The sequence below is a fragment of the Stegodyphus dumicola genome, chromosome 5 (assembly GCF_044657685.1).
Source record: "Stegodyphus dumicola isolate Sdum_Otavi_A_Nest chromosome 5, ASM4465768v1".
NCBI classification, from domain to species: domain Eukaryota; kingdom Metazoa; phylum Arthropoda; class Arachnida; order Araneae; family Eresidae; genus Stegodyphus; species Stegodyphus dumicola.
In genome coordinates, this window is record NC_140772.1 from 15,676,000 (window position 1) to 15,696,221 (window position 20,222).

General features: G+C 33.3%; 1 protein-coding gene across 5 annotated transcripts in view; it reads right to left on the reverse strand.

Annotated features, from left to right (window-relative positions):
- IP3K1 (inositol-trisphosphate 3-kinase-like protein) overlaps positions 1-20,222 on the reverse strand; it is a 410,761-nt gene that overhangs the window by 33,524 nt on the left and 357,015 nt on the right. The window contains exon 1 of one of the 5 annotated variants that reach the window (XM_035363092.2): positions 2,775-3,127. The exons of the other annotated variants lie outside the window; for them this stretch is intronic. Coding sequence (XP_035218983.1) covers positions 2,775-2,888 — 114 coding nt within the window. The 5' untranslated portion in view covers positions 2,889-3,127. Of the gene's footprint in view, positions 1-2,774; positions 3,128-20,222 lie in introns of those variants that run through there. 5 annotated transcript variants of the gene reach the window in all.

The window sequence follows — 20,222 nt, forward strand, 5'->3', positions numbered from 1 at the left end:
TTTGTCTGTTACCTTTATTTATTCAATATCACGTTCTTCGCACTTAAACCATAAAATTCAGTTCAAGAGGAACATCGCAAAATAGTTTTAAATTAAGCATATCTTTAGAATTTCCGATACAGTCTCACGCTCTGGAGATAAAAAAAATGTTTTTTCTGTACAACGTCGCCATCGTTCGCTTTGAAATCCTTGAGTTTGTTAATCAAAGATTCGTTAGTTTCATAAAATATGAAATTGGTAATAAAACAAATCCCAAATTTCAAATTTGGGCTTCTACATGCCCATTCGCAGTAGGATTACGTCATTCAAAACTCGATGGCTGTATGTACCGTTGTTTTATCACAATGCGACAAATAGATATACATTTATGCATATTTTTCATTATTTAATTTCTTCAAATATAATGCAGGACTCTAACATTGGGTGGCAAAGTGAAACGGACATTTATAGTGAACCAACGCACAATCGCAAAACGAAAACAATAGTCCTTCAGGGTCAAAGCCGCTTTGGGCTAAAGAAATGATTCCTGCATAAAATGCTTTCACGCACTTTTCAGAACATTCTCATTTTTAAATCCACAAAGCATCCAGCTTAATTCCTCGCTGTTCTTCAATCAAACCTGTGAGGGAGATTGAGGTTCAAAGGATGGGAGGATTCATCAAGAAGTCTGAGCCTGCAAGCTGTTTGCTGACAAGAGGTTCACCATGGAACCCAAAGGTCCATTTCATCAACTCGCAGGATTCGGTTGACCTTCACCTTATTAAATGAGTTCATCGGCCCACTGGCAAGCAGCTTTCCCTTTCCACGCCTGCTCCCATCCAAGTGAAGTTCATCAATCCTTTTCACACTTTCTCAACAGAGATCTCGAGTTTGGGGTTCAGTCCTCCCAAGCGTCGAGACAAGACACGAGTCGGGCGTACCTCCAAATTTTATCTTGGAAGACAGTGCCACGAACTTCTGAATTGAAATTTTTTTTCTACATTCATTGTGAAAGGTGAAGATCTCTACCAATCAGCGGCATTCGTTAGAAAGGAAAAAATAACGACTTTAAAACTCGGTTGCAATGATAACATCTTCTGAAGAATTACACGCCTCTGTACCTACCTAGAAGGCAATTTTAAGCGTTCCTAGTTTTAGTAGTTTAAATTGCAGATTAACTTTTTTACGTTATTTTCTATTTAATCGTAATTGAAACAAAACAAAACAAAACACACACACACACACAAAAAAAAAAAAAAAAAAAAAAAAAAAGATTCATCATATAGCTGTAATTTTTCTAATTAGCAATAACCGAATTTTCCACTTCGTTAATGAAGGTGAAATTTTAAAATGAGATTCAATAGTTTCATATACATGTAAATTCTTCGAAGCATATTTCGAAATGTGCAGTTATTATGATTTCATCACCTATTCACGTAAAGGTGAAGTAATAAAAAGTTAAACACATTTGTTGAAAAATTACTTCACTTGCGGTTTATTTCAACATAATGCTATATACACATGCATTTAATGTAAATACCCGTAAATAGACTTTTGAAGAATAATAGATATTTCAACTGCACACTCCTCTAATAAAAACGCTTTTACAGAATTACAAAAAAAAAAAAAAAAAAAAAAAAAAAAGAAAGAAAGAAACAACCTGAAAGCTTTCATATTTTATATTACGCCCAAAGGAGCATTTTTTTAATGTTTTGTGTGTTACATTTGTTTATTAAATATCACGCTCTTCGCATTTATAACATAAAATTCAGTTTAACAGCAATATCACAAAATATTTAAAAAGATAATATCCTTAGAATTTCCAATACACAGTCTCGCGCTCTGGAGATGAAATTGCTTTTTCTTTCTACAGTACAGTGTTGCCAATTGCTCGCTTTGAAATCCTTGAATTTGTTAATAAAAAATTCCTTAAAGTTTTACAAAATATGAAACAGATAATAAAACAAACTCCAAATTTGAGCTTCCAGATGCCCATATTTGAGTGGAGGATTACGTTATTCAAAACCGGATTCTCTAGGTACCGTTGTTTTTTCTCAGTGTGAGAAACATACATACATTCATGCAGACTCTTCATTATTTAATTTCTTTAAATATTAATACAGGGCGATAATATTCAGTGGCAACAATTTGAAAAGTGAAACAATGCTTGTAGTAAATCAACGCAAAATGCCAAAACGAAATAATAGTAAATTTATAGTAATAAATAATAGTATAGTAATAATAATAGTAAATAAATTAATAGTCGTAATGGGCAAGTTGTCCCTTTGGACTAAATATAATTTTAATATAATGCAGGGCTTTGATATTTGATAGCAACAATTTGAAATGAAACGTAGTTTATAGTGAACCAGGGCAAAATGGCAAAACGAAATTAAGAGCACTTCTGGGCAAATTGCAAAAATTAAATAACATATTTCTTACTTTTCGAAGTTGCCCACCCCTCCAAAAAAAAAAAAAAAAAAAAAACACGCTTTTAACCTTAAAAAATTTGTGAGAATAAAGAAAGTAATAATGGATGGTAGGATACATTTTAGAATATTTTTCAGCCACGAAACAGAGGGAAAATCAACTGCTTAGCATGCATAGTAGAAGTCTGATAATTAACGATACAAGCAACGCACGGCAAACTAATTTGCAGATACAATCAGCTTAATAATAATTCATATAGCTACTAAAAACAGTATTTATTGTTAGGCTAATCGAATTAAATATTGCAATCAAGAAGAAATTTGATGATTGATGCGGGGAAGAGAAAAAAACATTGCATCGCTTACCAACTCCCGGGAGGTACAACTAAACTTCATCTTCAAGTCGTTCCACTGTTTCAGAGCAATTTCCAAATCCGCACTGTCAAATATCTTCATCGAACAATCTGCGGACTTGCACATACTAGCTTTAGATTGACAACTATCCACTCGGGAATCCACCGCTACACAACGCCAAGCCAAATGCACCTTGTATTCCAAAGCAGAATCACGCCAGCAAAAGCGTTCGTCGAAAATCTACAATTTGATAAGTTTTGTGAAAAAAAAGCTATTTTGAAACGCTACTCAGTGTTCGATATCATTTCTGCAGCGATACGTCAATATCAAACCTAACATATCTGTGCATCTGTCTCTGCAGACGACAGAGAATTCGGTCAGGGATAGATAGGACTGCTACACGTTTTTCTCAGCTTTTGATCAGAAATGTTGCCAAGCTATTCAATTACTGCGCCAAGTTGGCGACTATTATTTTCAAAACATTCTATCGAATTGAGGAAGATGCATTTTTCCGTGTGTATAACAATATGTAATAGGAAAATTGTTTTAAATATTGAAAAAGAAAAAGAAATTAATATTAAGAAATAATTCAGGTCTAAATTCTTAAACAGAACAGCTTCACAGAATTTTTTATTTACCGTAAAATATTTCTTTCATTTTATGAAAAATAAAAGGTTAGCTTTTTAGTTGAGATGTAATCTCCTATTAACTTCACGGCAGTTTTTGGGAGATATTGAAGTATTCAGTGAAGTTTAGTACGTAAAATTTTAATGAATAAATAATAAAATTACGCAATGCCTGCGATTCTTTAAAAATGTGCAAAATAGCAACATATAAGACGCTACATGGGAAAGTAATTAAAATATTACATTTCATAATACATATACAATTTTGATTACGATTATGATTTCGATTAAAAGTTTTATTGCAAGAGATTTGAATTTTTTGTAAGATTTTGACTGCAGTTTATTGCACTTCGTACGTACTCAAAATTTTACTTATGAAATTTAGCTGTAGGTGTAGATATTTAAATAATAATAAAAAAAAAAAAAAAAAAAAATCTGAAATGTTTCAGATTTTAAATTACGTCCAAAGGGGCGTTTTTTAACATTTTGTGTGTTACCTTTCTTTATTAAATATCATGTTCCTAGCACTTAAACCATAAGATCCAGTGCAACAGCAATATCGCAAAATAGTTTTAAAACGAGCATATCTTTAGAATTTCCGATACAGAGACTCACGCGCTGGAGATAAAAATGTTTTTTCTGCACAACGTTGCCATTGCTCGCTTTGAAATCCTTGAGTTTGTTAATCAAAAATTCGTCAAAGTTTTAAAAAATAGGAAATCGATCATAAAACAAATTTCAAATTTCAAATTTGGTCTTCCACATGCTCATATTCGTTGGAGGATTACGTTATTCAAAATTCGATGACTCTATGTACCGTTATTTTATGACAATGTGAGAAATATACATACATTTACGCAGATTTTCATTATTTAATTTCTTCAAATATAATGCAGGACTCTAACATTTTATGGCAACAGTTTGAAAAGTGAACCGACATTTATCCGTCCGACGCAAAATGCCAAAACGAAACTAATAGTCCTTCGGGATTCAAATCCCTTTGGACTAATAAACTGATTGTAACTAAATGTTGAATTAAATGTTAAAAATATTTTTAAAAATCTTTTAAATATTGAAATTCCTATTTTAAAAAAATTCCAAAACAGAAATATTTTTCCCATTTGTGCTTTGGAAAGAGAATTATTCAGGTGATATTTTAATTTTTTATCATCAGTCAGATTTTATTAGTGCACAAATCTCCTATCATCATCAAATCAAAGTAATTCTGTTTCACTTGAACAAAAAGCTGAGATTTTCATTTTAGATGGAAATCGGATGACAGAATTCTTTTTAAAATATTTTTTAAATTGTTGCCATTTTAAATTCCCTACACTGAAATTTTTACCTTTATAGTATTTTCTACAATATTTCAGAAACAAAACATTGAAATTAATTTAAAGTTTTTTTTGAAGGGGAGAGGTGGCATGGGACCACGAAACGCGTTATCTCATAATGTTTTTAGATATCATATTAAATGGAAAACATAACATCGTAAAAATGACTATCAGACACATGAGCATAAAATAAAACTCTTCTAGGTTAAGTTATTCGGATATGGTAAAGCATGCAAGAGCTATCTGCCTAAGAGGACAGATGCCTTCGGGGAGGACTTTATTAAGGAAACTGGAACATATTCATGTCTTAGAGAGAATCCCAACAACTAGCCCTGCAGCCGACCCGTTCGCCTTGTCGGACAAAGTCGAACTACTAGTATTCAGCGGTCTTAAGTTCTTGGCCACTAGGTGGGGCAGCAATCTGAGGAAAGTACTGAAAGAGGAGGAAATGTACAGAATAACAACAGTGACAAATTATGGCACCAATGATATCTGTGATGTGCTTTTATTTGAACAGTAGACATAGTTAGCATGTAATTCAGTTATTTAAGCATTATACAGTAATAATAATAACTTCTAACCGATTCTTTTACGCGAGTTTTCAATGTCACTGCTCCCGTTCTCTCGTAAACATTGTCTTTTACTGCAATTTATAACTCAGTTTCTTCATTTCTAATGATGTTCATTCTTCCATTATTTTACGCTGCAATTTTTAGACCAAAAGAGTTCTTAGTCACGAAACAGGATTTCGTGTTGATTAGCTTTAAATGTCGTCCTCTGTAAAAGCGTTGCTTCATTTTTTCATTCGAATTTATTGTTATTGGACAAAACGTAAAATAGTTATCCTTCAAATTTAATCTGTCTGTTATTGATTAAGAAACTAAGCAATTTGACGACAAAATAGATGCAGTTTTTAATATTATTATTGTTTTATTTTTTAATCTGACTGATGAAAAATTTTTTAATCTGGTTGATTTATCAGGAATTAAAAGGCATCTAATTTATGATATATGTAATTAAAAAGCATTAAATGTTTTTTTTAATATATAAAATTACATGATATGTTTTTTTTGCACTTTTAAAGTATAGAGAAGATACAAAACGTCCCCATGTTAGTTTAAAAGAATATTCTTGTAGTATCCTGGCCCACCAGCGGCCGAGCAGTAAAGACGCTGAACACTGGTAGTTGCGTCCGAGGTTCGAATCCCGCGAACGTGCTGGCTGCATCGGCGCTTTCGTGGTTTTCCCCATGTGTAACGTGTATACGAGCCAGTTTTCCTTAGAAAGTCCTCCACGAAGGCATCCCTCCCTTTAGGTAGATATCCCTAGTGTGCTTTGCCATAATTGAATAACCCTATCCCATGTAGTATCCTATAAAATGATACGCTATTTTTCCCTGAGACTTCTCTTTTGATAATCTCTGCTGATTAACTATATCAAATTTTAAAATAATTCTTTCGGACGAGAAGATGCCCTATAAAGATCTATGCAGTGGTTCTCAACCTTTTAACTACCACGTAACCATCTAAACAAAAATTGAAAACCTGTAGTACCACCACTACAAAGTATTACTACCACCACCACTCTTGACAAAGCTCAGATCGCATAAATTTACGAGTGTTAGAGAAAAAACTCAGTCAGGATGCTGGGGTTCTAATTTTTGAACTTAATAGTTAAAAATACTTTATTTCTTTGCGTACGACCTATTTTTCTCTTGCGTATCATCAGTGGTACGCGTACCACCGGTTGAGAACCCCTGATCTATGGTATTTTTACACGCTTACTTGCATTAATTTATATTACGTTAACTTCATATATCTGTAATTGATAATGAACTCTCTCTAAACGACCTTCCATTTTTCCAGATGATGGCGATCTTTCACGGACAGTCAGTCGTAGAATTATTTAAAAGACCTTATAAAAATATATTTATCTTTGTAATAAATTAAACTAATAGCTTATTCAAGTGACTTGATTTTATGATTCAAAAGGCGTTTAAATCTTGGGAACAATGGATCGCAAAACATTTCACTAGATACTTCCTTAAGATTGAAATTTTTTAAAAATAATAAAAGCACATCAGATAATAATGATAGTATGTTACATAATAATGCAAAAGTAAGGTAATAAAAGTAGAAATAAATCATTTGATTATTGAGTAAAGAAATTTTATCTGTCTAAATTCTCTCGTGTTTTATTTCCTTATTTATTTATTAGTCCAAAGGGCCTTATCCCAGGAGGGTTATTAATTTCGCTTTGGCATTTTGCGTTGGTTCACTATAAATGTCAGTTCACTTTTCAAATTGTTACCACCAAATATTAGAGCCCTGCGTTATATTTAAATAAATTTAATAATGAAGAATCTGCATCAATGTATGTATGTTTCTCGCATTATGATAAAACAATGGTACCGAGAGCCATCAAATTTTGAATAACGTAATTTTCCACTGAATATGGGCATCTGGAAGCCCGAATTTCGAATTTGTTTTATTATAGATTTCATATTTTGTAAAACTTTAATGAATTTTTGATTAAGAAACTCAACGATTTCAAAGCGCGCAATGGCAACACTGTACGGGAAAAAAAAAAAAAAATTATCTCCAGCGCGCGAGACTGTGTATCGGAAATTCTAAAGATATGCTCATGCGATGTTGCTGTTGAATTGAATTTTAGGGTATAAGTGCGAAGAACATAATATTTAATAAATAAAGGTAGCACACAAAACGTTAAAAAAAACGCCCCTTTGAGTGTAACGTAAAATATGAAAGCTTTCAGATTTTATTTATCATTTTTTTACACTGTACGTTTATAAAGTTTTATAACTATCTTTTTATAAATTTCACAAAGCCAGACAAACCATAATTGACAACATTTATTAAAAATGACATCTCAGATACCTTCACCTAAAATATCGTCTGTTTACGCATAGAATTTTTGGGCAATTAATCGTTTGCTTCGATTCAAGGAACGAATGTTGTCATGGATAGAAAGCACAAAATAGAAATAAAATTCTTTTGTAAGAGGGGAAAAACAGCAACGCAGACATTTAAAATGCTGTATAAAATATTATTCACTAATACAAACGATTTTGTGATGTACTCTCATGATTTCATGATGCACTATTTATTAACTCAGGAGAGGTCGTTCTTCGCGGTCTGGAAAGAATTAGAGCATCGAAAAGAATAACTGATGCTAAAAGTCATCACCTGTCTCTTCGAAAGCTGAGAGTTTCTAAAATTATCGTGGAAGATCTTGAAGGTAATAGGGAAATTGTTCTCGTTTTCTGGTGCAAGATAATATTCCGTCACAGAATTCTATTCTCGTCAAACAGTTTCTAGCAAAGGAAATGTTACAATTCTCACCCGCCTTATTCACAAAAATTGGCACTTGTAGACTATTTTCCCTTCTCTAAAGTGAAGTCTCACCTCAAAGGTTATTCCTTCAATAGCACAGAAGAGATTCAGAGAACTGTAACCAGAGGCTTTAATAGTATTTCAAAAGATGAGTTCTGCGAAGGATTCAAACTCAGCTGTATAAACGCGCCAACCATTGGGTAGATTTAGGAGAACTATATATTGAAGGTTATGAAGTAAGAATATCGTTTTCTTCAGCTTTCTATTTTATATGAACATAATCTTTAAAACTTTGTAAATGTGCTATGTATTAAAGATGGGAGGGAACTAGCAGTTTTAATTTTTTTTTTTTAATAAGGTTCAGAAATTTTACTAAGATCTAAAATCTTAATCTTATTTTTTATTTTTAATTTACCGTATTTTTAGCCCAGAAAGGGTTATTGGTCTTGAAAAATGATTTTGCGTGGCAACACTGTTCGATATAAAACATTTTTATCTCCAAGGCACAATACTGTTGCCATCTAGAAAAATGTAAGCTATTTTTCTTTCAATTTTAATTAACAAACTCGGTTCTATGAAAGCTGTGCATTGCCCCGGCGGAAAATAATTTACTTTTATCTCCCATGCACCAGCCTGTTGCCATTTAGTAAAGCCTAAGATATTTTCAAATTTAATTGAGAAGTTTATTGAGCATTAAACTAAGTGACTTAATACACACGGTTCTTAAGAATATTTTCCAACTGCTTTATAATGTGATTGATTTAATTAAACATGCGTTAAAATCATGAGATAACTAATTTGAAATATTCAATATTTTAAGGAAATTCAATAGCGGGACTCATTAAAATCACTATGTACTTTTTCTTTTTTTATGATAATTATTTTAAGCGACTGGCCGCGCGAGCGGTTTGTTTTTATAGAAGTAATATAACGAATACAAAATTATATATGGCAACTTCTGACATTCTGTCGGAAATTCTAAAGATATACTGTTTTTGAATATTTTGTGATTTTGCTGTTGAATTGAGTTTTATGTTATGTAAGTGCGAAGAATGTGATATTTAGTAAATAAAGTTAACATAAAAAGGTTAATAATAAAAAGTAAAACAAAATTTGTTAATCACCTGACTAAGAATATTGAATGTTGAAATGATAAACTGAGAAAAAACTGAAAGAAAAATTTAAATATGTATGTCAGCGTTTGACACTGCATTGGGAATTCTAAACTATGCTATTCTAAACTATACGGTTCTATGCTTTTTTTCAAATTTTTGGGATTTTGTTGTTTAATTGAATATGGAATAAGAATGGAATTCTGAATCTTTACAAATCTTTTGGACGACTGTTAAAATCTGAAAACTTTCGGATTTTTTTTCCCTCTCTTCTTTCCCTTATATTGAATCCTTCTTGAAGGCTATATTCAATAGAAGTTCAGAGGCCGTGTTAGTAAATATAGTAATTTCAAGCAAATTAAATTATACAGTATAATAAAACATAAAATGGTAAGTATAGCTTGAAATCAAATTTTTAATTCCTAAATATTCCTAAAATTTCAGCGATTGTGGAATGTGAATAGGTTATAAATAAAAACAAGTTCATACAATACAAGTCCAAAATTAAAATGTATGAAGAATATAACATTTCTGAGGAAAAAATAATAAATATTCTGGGAATAATTTATTCAATTTACCAAAGCATTTACAGTCATAAGACATAGCATATGCCATAAGTTAGTGACAGTTAGATAATAACATTAACTTTCGAGAGAAAAAATAAATACATATGCAACTCATGAAATAATAATTAAGAACTCGAAATTTAAAAATGCGTAATTAGATATTTTTTTCATGCTTTCAGGCTCCTGTAGGCCTAAAAGTATGTAGGCTTCCTAAAGCAAGAAAAGAAGCTTTAATTTTTTTTTTAATTTAATATTAAATTTATACTGAAATAAAAATTATTGATTTCTATTTAAGTTTCAGTAAAACTATTCTTTGACTGTTTTTTTCATTTTTAATTTCTAGATGACGCTCGTCCTTCACCTGCCCTTCGATTCACAACAAAGAACTTTCAAAACAAGAACTAAGGAATGCAGCTAGGTAACATACATTGAAACAAGTAGCCAAGAAGATGCACTACTCGCCAAGTATAGCAAACTCGAAATTACTATTCTAGGGCCATTCAACCACTGTCTCGTCTCCATTGGCGGGCGTTGCTTTGACGTCATTTGAGTCAGGATGTGGGTGAGATACTAACCAGGATGCAGCAAAAATCGACGAATCGTTGGAAAATGCGGCGTTTTCTTTTCTTTTCGAATTTTTCTGCTCCACTGAGAAACTCACGATGAGTCAAATCACGCGACGGTCTTTTAGTGACCGACGCGTTGCGGATTCGGAAGCGGACACTGGGGGTCGCGAATTGAGAACAGGTGAAGTCACTAGTTCCGCCACAGAGTGTTCCAAGAGTAATCGATTTGATATATATCTGCAAAAGAATGCAGAAATCCTGTTAGTTGGATGTCCTTATAACTACTACGAAAAAAGGATTCTATTCCTGCGTGAATTTCAAAATTATATTTCTATAATTCGATGGAACATTTTTTGCGTTCTATGCAAAGTTTCACATGTGTTTTTACAAGGTGCACAGTTTATGCTCAGTGTTTCTTATTGATTTACTTCTAAACTGTTTTAATATGTTTAAAAATATCTGATGTAGACACGATATGACTCCCTTGTAAGGCTTATTAAAATATACATAATTTATGCTGCGCTTCATTTAAACTTATTTATTCAATCAGTTTCATTAGAGATATATTTCTCATTGAATCAATTCAATTCTGACTTCGCAGCAAGTCAAAAATACATAAAAACTCAAAACATCTTCATTAAAAATTGTAAAATACAGAAAAATCTAAATTATCAAATAGAGTTAAAACAATTTTTTTTTTTTAATTGCAATTAAAATTACATTTTATGCACGCAAACAAGCGATTCGGCCAGCGGGAAGGAAGAGAAAATTTTCGGTACACAAAATTGAAAGTTAAATTATGGTTCCAATGGGCAAAAAGAGACCGAAATTGGTGCACTAACTGACTTAATTCACTATTCTACTAACAGTTTAGAATGTGAAAAATCGTGAAAAATCGTGAAAAATGTGAAAAAGCCACTCTTTAAACTGTTGAAAACTATATAACTACTAGCGGAAATAATCGATGCTAGTTATGTTAGATTGAGAATAATGCATCTAACACCAGAGGGAATTATATCCCTGTAATCCTTCTCTAATAACGATGCAAAAAATACCATTCATAGTAATACATTTTTCAGTCTGATGCGATATGGAACGCACGTCAAAAATTTCGATAGAAAAATAAGCTAATTCTCTCTCATTATATCAGCAGCAATGGCATGCAGTTCTCAACGATTTTCGTCTTTCTACTCAAAGAGGCGTAAGTGCTCAAGTTCCATCCAATATTTCAATTACATTTCAATTTAGTCGATTAAATGTGGCAAAAAATTTATCATAATTATCAGAAATCAATAACGCGAACAAACAAATAAACACGCAAACGGACATTCTTCCTTATATATATATAGGCTTTGTAAAACTTACAAATTTTTTATTAATAAACTTTTGCAGCGATTTGAAAGCGAGCAGTAGCAACACTTTTCGAAATCTCCAACGCGCGAAAATGTTGCCACTCGGAAAAATGAGTGCAAAATTAGCGCTTTAAGAGTTTTTAATTAATATTTCGGCTGATTAAAGTCGTACGAAGATGGAAACTGCCGAAATGGCTTTTCACGAATTTTTCGAATCGGGAATAATGTATTTATGTATGCAATGCTATTTTTATTTCATCGTAAAACTTAGAATTTTTTTTATTAACAAACTCTAGAATTTGAAAGCGAGCAATGGCAACAACTTTCAAAATAAAGCAGATTTTCATCTCTAGCTTGCGAGACTGTTGCCACTCGGAAAAGTGAGTGCGAAAATTGTCATTTTTCCGAGTTTTAAATTAATATCTCTGATTTTATTTTATTTTTATTTATTTATTTTTTTTTTTTTAATTTTTTTTTTTTTTAATTATTATTATTAAAATAGACTTCGACCTTTTCCAGGACCCAGAAAAGAATTGTAGAAAGTTTAGTGACGATAGCTATAGTAGTAACTAAGTTATTAGAGGGCAAACACACAAGCTTTCTTCTTTATACGTATAACACTGCATGTAGATAAAGGTATAAAGGTATAAAAATCTTAACCGGAGCATTAGAACAAAATAATTCAATGACCTTAAAGCAAAAAATGCACAATTTACCAAAATACAAGAACAAAAAAACTGAACTCACCGAGCAGGGTAACGGAGTGGGTAACAGAGTTTTTTCAGAGTTCTGGGTAACAGAGTTTTTCGAAAATCTCTTCTGAATCCATTTTACTATCCGTTCTGGAAAAAATACTTCTTTATTCTGTTCGTACGTGCAGATGTGACTCAAAAATATCGTTCAAATGGATTCGAGAGTGGTCAAAATGGATATTTTCGTTGAAATATAATACAACATTTTTCGCAATTACCATATTTCATTTACTTTTTCTTTCGCTTAAAAAATTCACTCACTGTTTTTCTGCTGTAGGCTGAAAATTCGAAAATTTGTTTTCTTATTTCGTATCTAAAATTTATAATTACAGAATTTAAATTTCTTAGCCCAAGGGGCGTTAGCACAGAAAGGCAATTAATTTCGTTTTGGCATTTTGCGTCGAAAACTTTAAATGTCCGGTTCACTTTTCAAATTGTTGCCACCAAATATTATCGCTCTATGTTATATTTAAAGAATTTAAACAATGAAGAATCTTTATAAAGCTATGTATGTTTCTAGCACTCTGATAAAACAACGGTACCTAGAGCCATCCAATTTTGAGTAACGTAATCCTTCACCGAATGTAGGCATCTGGAAGCCCAAATTTGGAATTTGGAATTTATTTTATGATCTATGCCATATCTTAAAAAAAAATTAACGAATTTTTGTTTAACAAACTCAACGATTTCAAAGCGAGCAATGGCAGAACTGCATGGGGGAAAAAAAAAAAAAAAAAAAAAATCTATCTCCAGCGCCACCAGCCGCCGAGCGATAAAGTCGCTTAACACTAGTAGTTTGGTCCGAAGTGCGAGTTCCGCGAACGTGCTGTCTGCATGGGCGTTTTTTGCGGTTTTCTCCATGTGTAACCTGTATACGAGCCAGTTTCACTTAGAACGTCCTCCACGAAGACATCCCTCACCTTAGGCAAATAGCTCTCGAGACGTTGCCCTAATCACATAAAAACAAATCTGATGAAGAAGTTATGTATCTTAGTCTTAAAAAAATAGTAGAATGTTCAGAATTTACATCCAAAAAGTTTCAACCTTCTCGGCTTTTTACTTTTTTTTTAAAGTTTTGTCGATTAGCAAAACATTGAGAATGTATAAGGAAGCTAAGAAGATAAATCAAAGGACTTTTATTTCGCACAGAGGCAACATTTGCCAAAACCAATTTCTAGATTCTTTACCTTCTTTTCAGCCGTCAGTTTTACCAAGACAGGATTTTCTATGTTAACTAAAAACATACACATCTTTTGAGGTATAATAAGAGCAACAACACCTGCTATCGATGAGCAACTGCCAACCACGTGATATCATTTAAAATACATTTTATATTTTATTAGCGCAGTAGTGCAGCATAAATATCAATTATCGGAAAAAAAAGGTTGTTTTGAAACATTAAAAAATGTTTGGTTAGATGTCGGCAAACATTGTTCGAAACGGTTGGAAATGAAGTACAAGTGTAATGCGCGAAATTCTTAGAAAAGGATTTACCTAGAAACTCGATTTTGTTTTAGAATACCTTAAAAGACACAAATTATTTTAATTTTATTAAAATTTTTTTAAATGTGGGGCTGTAATTTTATCACGGGGAGGGGGAAGGAAAATTCTCGACAAGCAGTGAAGATTCGCAAAAATTCGCCTATGGAATTACACTAACAATATCGCGGTTGGAAAATTACATTTACACTCATGTCCATAAATTAAGGTTAATTCGGAATCACGTGGAAATCGAACTCTAAAATAAATATATCACCTGTAAAATCACTACACACATCTTCAAGAATCGTATGCAAATTTCAGGAAGTAACCAGATGACACCGATGGTAAGTCACAATGACGAGAGTGTAAGAGAGTGATATATAAGGAATACAGGCAAAGAAGTAAAATTGTTCGCAGGCGCTTTATAAGCATTTCAGTGCAATAACCGAATAGTTATGGCACAAAGGACGCATTTGGATGATTTTTTACGTTTATTATTTTTTAGAATTATCGGCCGTCTGGAATGTGGGCGTACCCAACTGGAAGTATCAGACGAACTTGGAATTGCCCAGAGTGCCATCTCCAGGCTTTGGCAACGATTCCAAGATGATGGTAATGTGAGTAGACGTTACAGCATAGGTCGCCCCAGAGTTACAACCCCGAATGAGGACCGGTATTTGGCAGTTACTGTCAAAAGAAACAGGCGGAGCACAGCGTCAGACCTGTCTCGTCAGCTCTCTTCAGCCACTTGTACGACAATTTCAAGGCAGACCGTGTACAGACGCTTAGGGCAGATTGGTCTATATGCTCGTAGACCTGTCAGATGCGTTCCACTTACTACAACTCACTGTCGCCTGCGGTTAGCCTGGAGTAGAGAGCATGCATTGCGGACACCGCAACAGTGGGCTTGTGTGATGTTTTCCGACGATTCCAGGTTTAGCTTGCAGTTTGGTTCTCGCCGGACTTTCATATGGAGAGCTCCAGGTACCCGTTATCACCAAGAAAACATCATTGAACACCGTTACGGTGGTGCAGGAGTGCTCGTTTGGGGTGGAATTATTCTGGATTTCAGAACTGACCTGCATGTTCAAATTGGAACCATGACAAGCCAAATCTATCGGGACGTCATTCTGGAACAACATGTACTTTTGTTTCGGGGCGCCATGGGCGCACAATTTGTGTTTATGGATGAGAACGCCCGTCCGCACCGTGCAAACATTGTAAGAGAATGCCTTCAATCGGAGGATATCACCCGTATGGACTGGCTAGCATTCTCACCGGACTTGAATGAACTAGAATACGTGTGGGACATACTTGGCCGACGAGTTGCAGTCCGTCAACCTCCTCCTACATGCCTACCGGAACTTTGGAGAGCATTGCTTTTTGAGTGGTGTAATATCCCCCAAGATCAGATCGATAATTTGATACTCAGCATGCTTACGCGTTGTACGCACTGTATTGCATTGTCTGGGAGACATACAATGTATTAACAATCATACCAACCATGTAATATTGGTTTTTTGTAAATAGGTTTTTTTTTTTTTTTTTTTTTTTTTTTTTTTTTTTTTTTTTTGTAATTTGCTCCAGGGAGAAAAAATCGGAATTTTTTTTAATAGTATCAAACATATAGCATCTTTTTTTTGCTCTTTACCTTTTGTTTGATAAATAAGCTTTACAAATAAGTCAAATTTGTTTTGCTTCTAACTCTTCCTTTGCCTGATTTTGCATTAACATTAATTTATGGACATGAGTGTATATATCGGGTGGGATACCAGAAACGAAGCAATGACACAAATAACTTACACAATATTAAATAAAAATTACATTACGCATTTTAATTGAAATTTACTTTAACAAACCAATCAAATTCTGGAAAAATATTCAAACCATTACTTTAGTCTAAGATTGGGATTTAATTGAACAGTGTACACATTACACTGTACATACACAGATTTTCATCGTTCAGCAGCGTCTTTTTACAAAAAATGGTGATTCCGTATCAAAATTATTTGTCGGCACTGAGCGACAACGAAAGCAGGCATTCAGCTTCATTTAGTTTGGAATTCGTTTAGATTGGAATTTGAAACAAAATTATTTTACACCACGTTTTTTTTTTTTTTTTTTTTTTTTTTTTTTTTTTTAAGAAATTCTGTCATGAAGTAATATAAAAATGTTTTAAAATAAAAACAACTTGATGATTGTAATAAAAATTATAAGACAAGAAAGTCCGAAAATCGCGTATTTGACACTCGCGGAAAAAAATTTGATATTTATGATATTTTAGAAATCTAAAATTCATGGAAATAATCGCAAAAATTCCCACCCCTCATCGATTTATTATTTATTATAACATTGATGCACTGAACTGTCTTTCTGAAATTTTTTTTTTTGATGTAGTTGTAGTTAGAGAGATTCTCTTAGTTAACTTCTCATTTTAATGAATTCTAATTCTTTCTAGTTCTCTAAGTTAACTTCTCATTTTTAATGAATCCTTTTATTAGACACACATAATCGTTCTAAAGTTTTAAATGAAACATTAAGTATATTAATGTCATATTGATTCGAAAGATGGGGAGGGGGGAATTGAAGATTTGAGTTAACAATTATAGCAAAGATTAATACATAATGGAATTAAATCCTTGATTTACTGATTTATTCGACATTCGAGGAAAAATCTAATATTCGCCAAATCTTAGAAAACTTCTTAAAATTCGCAGAAATAATAAAGGAAATTCGCTCACCGATAAAGTTTCTACTTTACGCATAAGCAATCAAAACGTTCTCCTTTCTTACTGAATACGAGATATCCCATTTCAGTTTTTTCCATAAGATTTCTGGAAATGGCAACACAAATCATTTCACTTCAGGCTTTTTCCTTCTTTGTGTAAGTGTTTGCGATGAGAACGTTAACAATGGCACCGTTTTAACCTTTCTTTCTCATCGATTAAAAATTATTTATTTTTTAGGAAATAATTAGCTTCTCACCGAAAAAATTCCGAGCGCAAAAGCAGAATAGCTTAAAATTGTACTGCACATTAAATCATTTCTGTTTCTTGGACATCATATGCTTATCGGCTAGAATTGGTTACTTAAGAAGCAGAAACTCAAAGATAAGATTTGCATATTTTAAATTATCCGAAATAAATTATGCAAGAAACTAGGTAAACCGAAAAACAAGGGAGCACTTATTTCAAACAGAAAATGAGGATATGTCTACTGTTTGAATTCCATTCAGTAATTTTGTTTGATGGTCCCCAAAAAATCCATTTTTCAATACATGGCTCAACATGCTCTTTGGCGATGAAGTACACATTTTTAAAAAATTGATCAGTAAAATAATGAATCCACTTTATTAAAAACTGTGATAAAAGTTCGACTTTCGTATTCTATGGTGATATGAATGAGATTTAATGCCAATAAAGTCCTCAAAGTCTTTCATTTTTCGCTTAAGGTGTAGAATTTTCAAAATAATTTAGAGCGAATTATTCCTCAGAAATCTACATGAATCTACCTTTTCCCAAAATAACAAAATCGAAACGTCAAATGAAAAAGTGTTTTCAAACTTAATGTACTAGATATTACGTGGTCTTTTTTCAAAATCACAACAGGGAAATGTGAAATGAAGGGTTAATGGGTTATTCAATTATGGCAAAGCCCACGAGGGCTATCTGCCTAAAGCGAGGGATGCCTTCGTGGATGACTTTCTAAGGGAAACTGGCTCGTATACACGTTACACATGGGGAAACCACGAAAACGTACATGAAGGCAGCCCGTTCGCGGGATTCGAACCTCGGACCGAACTGCCAGTGTTCAGCGGCCGCTGGTGGGCCAATGTCAAATGAAAAAGTGTTTTCATGCTTAATGTACTAGATATCACCTGGTCTTTTTTCAAGATCACAACAGCAAAACGTCAAATGAAAACATGTTTTCGTTGTTAATGTACTAGATATGACGTGGTCTTTTTTTCAAGATAACAACAGCGAAATGCCAAATGAAAAAGTGTTTTTTTACTAGGTATTATGTACTAGGTATTATGGCTATGTGGCATTAAATTTGTATTAACCCTTTGCGGCACTTAAAAATTTCCTTCTGTACGCACAGAAAATTGAATGAAAAAAGATTTACCGGGCTCACCGATAATCTAGGAAAACTGAGAGTTTGTATTATTTGCTTCTCCACATCTCATCGGTCAGTTCATTGACACCAATGCTCGTTTCAGCACTCTTTTCGAAGCTCTATTCAATCAGTGTGCCCACTTTGGGCACACCCACAGAATTAAAAGATAAGGGCTATCTTCATAAAATTTTACCCGTGTACTCTTCTAGGGCTAATTAGACTGCCTACATTTTTTTTTTTTTAAATCAAAACTCCAACTTTAAAAGTTAGCGTGCCGAAAAGGGTTAAAACATTTTCCGAAACGTAAGGGACGAAGAATTATTTCATATGTCATTCAGAGTCCCTTGACCCTTTGCTCAGATTTCCAAATTTAGCATTACCCTGAAATGGGAATTATTCTTAGTTACCTCATCGAGAGAGGCTGAAATTGGACTATTTTTTTAAAAAACCTCATCTAAGATGCAACCTGTGAATGGAACTGCATACTTATCAGCAGCGGCCCTTGCTGCAGGAAACTATTGACAGGTATAAATAAAACTTTTGACAAAGCCACAGTTTTGTCCAACTTCATTCCATCTTTTACCAAAAGAATATATACCGAGTATGAAGAGCTATTTATTCCTCTTGCCGAAAATAAATAGTCACTTGTATGACTAACGTCTACAACACACGTTTCGAAGAAGGCAAAAACAGCCAAGTTGTTTCTTAATGACGAAGCAGATTTCACACATTACCTCGTGTTCATCGTAGTGTTCTTCAGAAATGATGTCATTGCAAACACTACTTAGAAAGACTCTTGTGAAATATTGATATCAAAACAATTCTCTTTTAGAAAAACAACAAAAAAAAAAAAAAAAAAAAAAAACAGTAAATGATTTTGAACTACACGTAAAATGTGGCATTAGAAACATCTTTTATTATTTACAGTAAAACTGCAAATATTCAAAACTATCAGATGAATGGATATACATAAATGGGATTTACTTTACAATAGTCAATTTAAGTGTATTACTAAAAATAAAATTAAGATTTAAATTATAAATCTGGGCGGCCAGGGGTTTTGCTAAGAAAGCACAAATTTCTCAAAACTACTATGAGAACAAATTATTTTTCTGATTTTAATGTAAAACCTCTACTGGTATTTCATACCTGGATTTGTTTTCTTTTGATATATTGCCTTAATTTCGTTGACATATTTTAATATGCACGTATATATACGTTCTTACAGATATCGCAATAAATATTCTAAGCCGTATATATACGGCCTTGCCGCTTAGAGGGTTTTAAGAAGTGCATTTATTACTTTTAAATCACTCAATTTGTCAAGGCATACAGTTAATACCTCGTATTATGTCGCATGGTAACATTCTGCAATCTGGTTATTTGCGAGGCTGCATGGAAACTAAATTTGCAAACGGTTTTTACATCCTCTCATACCTGCTCTCTGTCCTAAGTGGTTAGCATATGTCCAACTATAGCAACTGCAAAGATCCAAGGTTCGGATCTAGGCATGAGCGCAGTTGATTTATCACGTTCTTTGCCTTTAAAGAACCTAAAAGGAGGACTCTACAGTAACGTTTGGAATAAAGATAATATGATAGATGATATCTCGTCATCACTTGGATTAGGTCGATAGGGTCACGTGCCTCTCGACAGCCTCCAAGTAGGGCGAGAATGTAAGGAATTATAACATTTTCCGGTACGTGTTGTAAATGGATGGTTTTTGCCGCAAGTCATTAGCACGTCCAGCTAGCAACTGGAAGATCCGTGGTTCGAATAGCGTCGAGGGCGTTGTTGGAATTGGACAAAATGAAAGATCTTCAATGTATTGCTGGATGGAAACATTTCCCAAGACTTACGAAATGAGGAATACATTAAAGCATAATACAGTGTGATTCAGAATTCATCATTAATATTTGGTGGGGAGGTAGAGGATAGGAAAAGAAGGAGATTTCACATAGGAATGCATGGGCGCATATGCCATGTAGTAGGGCAAAATGCCCCCAGTTCAATGATGGAAAAAACACATAAAAAGGAAGTAGTAAGAAAAAAACATTTATTATCTTACACGTAACATTTCTTTGCATCGGTTTTACAGACTTACAAGAGGTGCTCGAACTGCTGACCATGTGCTAGACTGCATGACTCACAACGGCGTTGCATGGACAACCGGACCTTCTGGAATATGCCTGGCATTTACA